The sequence below is a fragment of the Rattus norvegicus genome, chromosome 13, assembly GCF_021556685.1.
Source record: "Rattus norvegicus strain SHRSP/BbbUtx chromosome 13, alternate assembly SHRSP_T2T, whole genome shotgun sequence".
NCBI lineage: Eukaryota > Metazoa > Chordata > Mammalia > Rodentia > Muridae > Rattus > Rattus norvegicus.
In genome coordinates this window covers 96,124,258-96,132,888 of record NC_141546.1, presented here as the reverse complement: position 1 = coordinate 96,132,888, position 8,631 = coordinate 96,124,258, and the positions used below count along the sequence as shown (strand labels likewise).

The 8,631-nt window shown below is 45.5% G+C and overlaps 1 protein-coding gene across 1 annotated transcript in view; it reads right to left on the bottom strand.

Moving 5' to 3' along the window:
- Positions 1-689: 689 nt before the first annotated feature.
- Positions 690-8,631, bottom strand: part of Dnah14 (dynein axonemal heavy chain 14) — a 215,863-nt gene continuing 207,921 nt past the window's right edge. Inside the window, exons 83-86 of the mRNA NM_001447370.1 lie at positions 7,998-8,125; positions 5,547-5,710; positions 1,233-1,382; positions 690-905 (exon numbers count right to left, since the gene is read on the bottom strand). Of these exons, the coding sequence (NP_001434299.1) occupies positions 708-905; positions 1,233-1,382; positions 5,547-5,710; positions 7,998-8,125 (640 nt within the window). The 3' untranslated portion in view covers positions 690-707. The remainder of the gene's footprint in view (positions 906-1,232; positions 1,383-5,546; positions 5,711-7,997; positions 8,126-8,631) is intronic.

Genomic DNA, 8,631 nt, shown 5'->3' with positions numbered 1-8,631 from the left:
GGATCACTGGATTTTTTTGTTTTTGTTTTGTTTTCTTTTTTGAGTCTTTCTGAACTGTAGGTACCCAGAGACTTGACCAGCAGGTTTATAGCAAGCAAAGATTCTAGATCCTGAGCCAACTCTTGTGACCGTCCAAAGAGGTTGGGTCAGGAGGCTCTTCATGGATTTGAGGTCATCCTGGGCTGGAGAGTGAATCTTAGTCTTAACAAAACAAAATCCCAACAGTGGAATCTGAGGGGTTAGGGGTAGAACTCCCAACTCCTAAAAACTGACTGTGTTTACTATTTGGTATTTAAGAACACCAAGTGCGGAGGGCTGGAGAGATGGCTCAGTGGTTAAGAGCACTGACTGCTCTTCCAGAGGTCCTGAGTTCAATTCCCAGCAACCACATGGTGGCTCACAACCATCTGTAAGGAGATTTGATGCTCTCTTCTGGTGTGTGTGAAGAGAGCGACAGTGTACTCATAATAAATACATCTTAAAAAGCAAAACAAAACCTACCAAGTTCTGTAACGCATTTACAGCAAATGTGTATTAATAGTTGAAGCATCTGTGTTCCTTTACCACAGACACTGCTCACCTGGCGAAGTCTCCCACACACCTGCCAAGTCTGGCTAGGCACGTGCTATTCCCCATATGTGCATGCTGCCCTGACGCAGGCCGTGGAGGTAGAGCGCAACCTTAAGCAGTTTGGTATGCATATTTATTCATTCATTCTTCTCACATAGCAGTGCGACCTGCATGGTGATCCAGTGGCTCGGAGGCTTCTTCGTCGGTAAATGCACTGATGTCAAAAGACTTGTCGGTAAACCAGTAGCGTTTCTTGTCCTCTCAGGTGTGTAGTAAACTGGACATTCAAAAGTTTGCAGTTCTGACTGGTCGGAATCCTCAGGTATTTCAGTAATCTAAAAATAAAGATTCCTAGTCAATTCACAGTTAAAACCAATAGATCACATTTTCTGTGAGTAGGTTTGAGGGTATTTATGTCTTTGCACTGAACATATTTAATGATAGAGTAGTTGCACGTTGAAATTGTGTCTAGAGAAGTTAAAATAGAGCTAACTTGATAACTTTTGGTGTACTGTTCTGAGAGGTAACACCAGACATCAGTGTTACCCTATTCTGAGCTCTTTTAACAGTATCGTCCTGTTCTGCCTAACCTGCAATTCCCTCACAAGGTCACGGTAATGAGAATTCACAGGTTTGGTTTTCCCTCTCAAGTCTGGGATTACCTTTGTTGGCAAGAAGTGGATGTCAGGGAATTCGCAGCACAGCTGAGCGGGCAGTGCGTCTTCCAGCACTTCCTGTTGCGGATCCCATCGTGCTCCCTCAATGTACAAACCAAAAATGTAGACTCCTTCGTGATGGTGCTCTTGGTGTTGCTGATGAGAGGGGGAGGGTCAGGGTAGAGAAGTCATGAGGCTCGCTGAGACTGCCTCCCCCACCCATACTGTCCTGTGTGGTACGTCCCAGCTCATGCTGCCCTCAGTTCCTGGGGAACCAGACTCTATCTCTAAGGCTTCTTAGAGGGAAAGCATCTGTGAGCGAGCCCGCAAGTTGTGCTCAAACCTGCCTGCTTCTCCCAGGGGTCAACACTTGGGAAAGATTTGGAAATTGAAAGCAGGCATCACTGGTACAGGAAAAGTAAGTCTTTAACTTGGAATAAGAATTTGGATTTCTGGCTGGGCATGGTGGCACACACCTTTTTAATCCTAGCACTCTGGAGGCAGAGGCAGGAGGATCACCAGTTCGAGGCCAGCCTGGTCTACAAAGTGAGTTCCAAGACAGCCAGGACTGTTCTTACTCAGAGAAACTCTGTCTCAAAAAAACCACACGTGCATGCTCACACAGAGCTTGGATTTCTCAACTCTTAGGTCGGAAATACTGGCAGCTCCCGTGTCCTGGGCAGCAGCGGTGCTGCTGATTGGGTTTCGGGGGCTCAGGCAGGACAGGTGAGGCAAGCCCTGCTCAGGAGCCTGTGCTCCTCTGGGGCTTCTGGTGAGTCCTTGAGGGAAAATGGGCACAGATGTCCAGGTCCCATCACTGACATGGAGTTCCTGGGTAGACAGGCCACAGTGTCCTCAGGGACGGTCTTTAGCCTGTGTATTCTGGAATGTGAGCTTCTGGAGGTGCAAGCCTAGAAATAATTTGTATCTTCACTTAATTCTACTAAAGTTTTTGGGGATTATTTTGTATAATGCATTTCCTCTTACCATTTAGGTAAATGAGTTTCACCCAATGCACTGGTTCTAATGTTGCTTTTTCCTATAAATCATGTTCATTTTGTATAGTTAGCACATTTGATAATATGATTTCCACTTATAATTCCATGATTTGCCATGGCATTCTTTTGAGAAAGGGTCTCATGTAGCCCAGGCTTGCCTTGAACTTTTAAGTGATTGAGGATAACCTTGAACTGCTGATCCTCTTACATAACCTGCTTACGTATACTTTACGCTCACGTCTGTCCTTCCACTCTCAAAGTTTATTTGCAGTGCTTTCTCTACTGCTCTTCAGACGTGTAACCCATAGTCTGACTTCGTTCCTAGTCCTATCTCTAAACCTCACCTCATTCAGTCTTCACTCCCTAGCCAAGACTCTAGGACTCCTGTTTTCAAACCTTATAGGGACACAGGTTAAATTCAGTATTGTCTTCTGTAGCTAACTTCTATTAAACCATCATAATTGTTTCTGTAGTTGGGTTCCCCCCAAGCCCCGTCCTGAACATAAACCCAAGTGAAGACAGCCCATCATGGAGATTGATATAAATTGAACCAGAAGAATAGGAAAAATCATTGTGAACCAGAGGGCATGTACTCTCCAACGGATGGGCACAGCACAAAAAACTCAGTGACATTCCATCCCATCTCCCCACAGAGTGACAGCTACTCCACCCAACACTCCACAGGCCTCTCAATACTGGAAAACACGTGAGAAATTGCAGAGTTCCCTAAGAAACAAAAGGAATTCAAAACATGTATAAGAATATTACAAAATCACCTCAAGATACAGCCAGGAGAGTCACCAAACTGGATCATTGAAGAGATCAAGAAATTAAATCCTTAGAATCAAATGAAATGGAGTGCATGACCTACCAGAACCTTTAGAGTGCAGTGTAGACTGCTGTCCTAGCTCCGTGTGTTTACATTAAAAACAAAACATTCAAAGTCAATAACCAATGTATAGCTCCAAACTCTGGAAAATCAAGAAGCAGCTGCACCCAAGTCCACAGACTGCAACAAGTAATACAAAGCAAAATGGGGTGAATGAGGAAAAGAACAGCATGCTACATTAACCAGACAAAAGGTGAACAAGATGGACCAAACAGTAGCCAAGGTAAACAAAAGAAACACAAGATGCAAATTAGTAAAAATCAAATGATGGAGTTGCTATGGCAGACTAATGGAAGCTAGATCATTAGGAATGCCTTGAAAACTTAAGATTCCAACAAACTAGAAAATCTAGACAAAATAAGTAAAATTTTAAGTGTATATGAGTTAAAGAAATTAAGGCCAGAATATAGAAGTCTAAACACACCTATAGCAAACTAAGATACAAAAAGCTTTGCTTAAACGTCTCAGTACAAAGAAGCAGGGCTGGAGAAGTGTGCTGCTAAATTCACCCAGCTTTTAAGGAAGGCCTGATACCAGTACTCATTGCATCAAGTAGAAAGGGAGGGACAGCACCAAGCTCTTTCTGTGGAGCCAGCACAAGATTTGTCTTGAACTCAGATACAGACAAAGAAGACTACAAGCCATACTCCCTGATGAACACACGTGCAGAAAGCCTCACAAAGTATTTGTAAGCTGATTTCGAGATCATATTATGATCATACATCACAGCCAAACTGGTTTCATCCCAGGGGTGCAAAGTTGGTTTGACATACGAGTCAATAAAAATGTAATTCATGGGCTTGAGAGATGGCTCGGTGGTTAAGAGCGCTGACTGCTTTTCCAGTGTTTCTGAGTTCAGTTCCCAGCAACCACATGATGGCTCACAACCATCTGGGATCTGATGTCTGCTACAGTGTGCTCATATAATTAGAAGAAATTCATCTTAAAGAATTTAAGAAATTGTCAAAGCAAAAAAAAAAAACATTTTAAAAGAATGTAGTTCATAATGTAAAGACAAATCACATGATCAGCTCAAAGGTAGTCAGAAAAAGTATTTGAGTATCCCACATACCTTCATGATAAAAGTCCTGAGCAAAGTAGGAAAAGAGAATTTTCCTCATTGTAATGGGATAATACAAACTTTTAGCCAACATTGTGCTCAAGATGGAAAATAGCACTTTTTCTTGGCACAAGACAAGGGTGTCTACTGTCTTTATTCATACTGAATAAGTGTCCTATAGGAAGAGAAAGGTATAAGTGAAATCATGAAGGAAGAAAAACTGTTTTCCGTTTTTTTTTTTTTTCTTCCTTCTGTGTTAAAGACCATGACCAAAAGCAATTTAGGGAGGAAAGGGTTTATTCAGCTTAGCTGAGTCAGTCCACTGCGCAGCCAAGGCAGCAATTCAAGCAGGGGAGGAACTGTCGGCAGGAACTGAGGTAGAGACAGACCATGGAGGGATGCTGCTTACTGGCCTGCTCCCTGTGGCCTGCTCACTTCTTTTTCTTAGACAACCAGGGTCATCTGCCAGGAGTAGCACTTCCTTCCCCCAGTGAGCTGGGCCCTCCCATCACTGATAAGTCAAGAAAAAGCCCTATAGACTTCCTACATTCAATGGACTCCACCAAAAAGCAGCACTAAAAAGCTTTCAGAAGAGTAGCAGGAAACAAAGTCAGCATTCAAAAGTAAGTCCATTTTAGTGGATGAGGTGGCACATCCCTTTAATCCCAGGACTTGGGATTCTGAGTTCTAGGCCAGTCTGGCTTGCACAGTGAGTTCTAGGCTAGCATGAATCCACATAGTGAGTTCCAGGACAGCCGGAGTTACGTACTGGGACCCTGTCTTAAAGAACAACAAAAAATTAGTAGCTCTTATATTTCAAAACTGAACTTGCTAATAGAGATATCAGGGAAATATTTTTTTTTTACAGTAACTTAAAAGTTAAAAAAAAAAGTCTGGGAATAAACCTAACCATGGATGTAAATATCTCCTGAAAAGTTTTAAGATACTGAAAAAAGAAATTGAAGACATCAGATGATGGAAAGACTTCCTATGCTCCTGAATTGATAGACTGTCAAAGTGGCTGTGCAATCTACAGATTCAATACAACATCTACCAAAATGCCAGTGGTCGTCCTCATAAAACGAGGAGAAAAACCCTGGAGTTTGTATGAAAACTCAAATATGAAATGACAATAGCTAAAGCGACTCTAAGAGAGAATACAGTTAGAGATGGAACGACACCTGCCCTCAGACTGCGCGACCTAGATGTAATGGTGTGGGCTGCACTGTAGGCACAGAAGCACACGGAGACATGAAGCCTCTGAGACGCTCCCAGAACTGTGGGCACTTACATTCCATCTGACGACTAAATAGCCATGCCTTTAGTCATAAGATGGAGGTTCGACCCTTTCCTGTCTCCTCAGCACCCAGTACCTGGAAAGCTCTCTTGACTATGTTGAGCCTCTTCTGGAGAAATTTGGAGAGGTCATCCTCTTGGCTGCCATCACTATTATAAATTACTTTGTGAGTGAAAGTGAGGGCATCCATGGAGATTCCTTGGGCCCTTCCATAGTCTTGAAGCACGGCAGTAAGAAAAGCTTTGAAGAAAAACAAACAATGCCAAAGTTCTGGTAAGCCTCAGGTTTCCTGAGGGGGAAGGCACTATGGCTCCCCCGCTGAAATGAAGGGAAAAGCCAGGTAGGAAGGGTAATGGGGTTTCTGTATCAGTTTACTCCTAGATAAAATAGTCCATTTTAGAGGGAAGCTTGGTAAGAAGTAGAATGTCCTAAAGGGAGGTGAAACATTCCACCCTGCAGTGAACCTCCTTAAAACTCAGGAAGTAAGCAATTCAGAAGCTTCAGGAAGTTTCTAAAACTGACTAGTTTCACCAGGCCCCTCCTTCCCCAAGTGTCAATAAACAGTAAGGATTGCTGAGAGATACTTTTAGGCATGCTGGACACCCTGGGCCAGGCACTCCAGCTTGTTGTTGCCTGCAGGTTGTGCAGTGAGCTCCAGGACCATAGCTTTGATGAGCCACCACTCATGCTGGGGTGGCTTTGGTATGCAGCTGTCTGAGTCATTTGCTTCTGTAAGTAACCCTAATTTATATTGGTTCAGTGTGTTTGGGCTCAGGTGGTGTCCTTATCTTGGCTGGTTTCCTATCTGTTGTGAATAGATGCTTGTTGACACCTGGGAGTGGAGTCTCACCCCATGGGGGGAGACTGGGGGGAGCAGTGGAGACAGCCAACTATACTCTCAGGTCTGTGTACACAGGCTATTCTTTAGGTCCAGCTCCCCACTCCCTTTGTGCAGGGGTGGGGGGTCACAGTGCTGGTAACCGGGCCTTTTCTGATTTTATTTTGGCTTATCATTGTGCCTAACAGTACTCTTGTCACAGAGATAGGTCAGAGGCAAGTGAGCTTGTGAGCCAGGCAACGTCATATGGACAAATGAGGAAAGTTCCTTTAGTTCTGGGATTGCTAAGCTGCCTGTATTTCACCCTAGGGTTTCATGGAGGGAAGGTACAGAGAAGGACGAAGTGAGACCTTCATGAGGATGATTCCTTCATCTGGTTGCCAGATACTGTGGTCCCTCAGAGGTGTCCTTGAGTCCTGTCGAGCTTTGCCTGCCCTCTGTCATATCATCTCAAACAGGAGGCTAGATGGTTCTGCCCCCCAACTTCTCCTGTCTGCTGCCTCCTCTCCTGTCCCATGACCCCTGACTACAACCACAGCCAGCTTATGACCAGAGGCAAAGTAGACTTCTCTCTTGCCAAGGCCAAGACCAAACCTGAACTTCTTCAGCCTACCAAAGCCTCCTCTGTCATATCAGTGTCTATGACCTCCCCCGCTTCCTGCCTCCCTCCTTCCCTCTCTTTCCATTGTAACACCTACCTGCTGTCTCTCCCACAGCCATCTTTTTAGCTTCAGGCCACACTTGCTGTCTGTGGATTTTGTGCCCTTCCTTGGTTAAACACTTGACTTTTAAGTCAGGCTGAATTAAAAACATAGTCACTTGGGTGAGTTCCCTCAAAGTCCTCCAAGTTACTAGGTAGTTGTAGGACTTTGGGCAAGTTTCCTTTTCCCACAACCCCTTTTAAAGATACCCTTTTCTGTTAGTTTCTTATTTTATATGTGGTACTGTTTATTTTCCTCTTCTGCCTTGCCTGGGCAATGCTTTGTTAGTTTCTTACTTTATATGTGGTACTGTTTATTTTCCTCTTCTGCCTTGCCTGGGCAATGCTTGGTGACAAGTGTCACGTGTCATCCTCAAGTCCCTTCCTTAGTGGCCTGCTGTGGCCATCAGTTATGATCTCCCTGCTTTATGGACTGAGTAGTGATTTGTTCGAGCACGGGCTCATGGGAAGTCACCATCCTTAAGTACTGACTGTGAGCATTGTTGGTATTGGACAAAGTAGGTACAAGGGATGCAACAGAAATAAAGTAAAACCAGCCTATACCTGTTCCTGCCACAGTGGAGCTCAATCCACTATGGCTTTCTCCCAGGTCCCTGTGGGCCTTGGCTCCCTGCTGCTGTGACATAGTCCACTTGGTGTCTGTGCTGAGTAGGTAGGGCACAGCAGACACTCGACCATTCATTCTTGTTAATAAGTGTCTGAGGTATGGAATTTCCTCTTGTAGGCACTAAGGAGGGCCTCAGTTCGGGTCTTTGATATGGAACCAGTGGCTTGGGGATGAGAAAGAACCTTGCCAAGGCCTAGTGGGGCCTTGGGTTTCTTAAGTTATCCTTGAGATGGGGAGAGGAGGTGGGGGAGGACAGGCTCAGGGCCCACGGGCCTACAGGTCTTCTGGGCCAGTGGAGTGGCTGACTGCAAATGCACCAGAGGCAGATGTGGGTCTGCCCTGCGTGCTCATGCTCACTCACCTTGTGGAGAGAAGAAAGCAGACAGCCAGTATCGTGCAGGAAAACCCTCAGTGACTTCGCTCCCAGAGTCAGGGTAGTGTTTGGATTTCTGGCCAAGCCGTTTCCAGGTTGTGATGAACATCATGTACCTAGTGAGAAGCCAGGGGCAGGGTGGGGCGGCTGCTCCCTCTCAAGTGGCCTTGGCAGCCTCCACTGGTCCTCGTCGGACAGCAGCCTTTCCTACGCACCCCTGCCCTACCTCAGTCTCTTTTATACTTTCATGGACACGGGGCATAGTTTGAGGGTGGACTGTGGAAGCCGTGGATTTGGGAACACCTGGTTGGACTGGGCGGCATCTGAGCTCTGAGCATTTGTTTCTGATTTGCAGGCTTTGCCCACAGCGGACACTCATGTAGTCAGGCCCAGGAGGCTTCTGCGCACAGGCTGGACGCAGAAGCTCTGGGCTTGCATTGCGATACTTCTGTATTCTGACACCTTGGGCAAGTGTTTTCCTGTGCTGTGGCCTACTCCTTCCTGAAACAGGATGACAGTGTCGGTTACCCACTCCCTACCCAGGGACTACTGTGGAAACTGAGTCAGGGAGGCACAACTAGGGTTTTCCCACACTAGCCCACCTTCCCCCTGGTCACTTTTC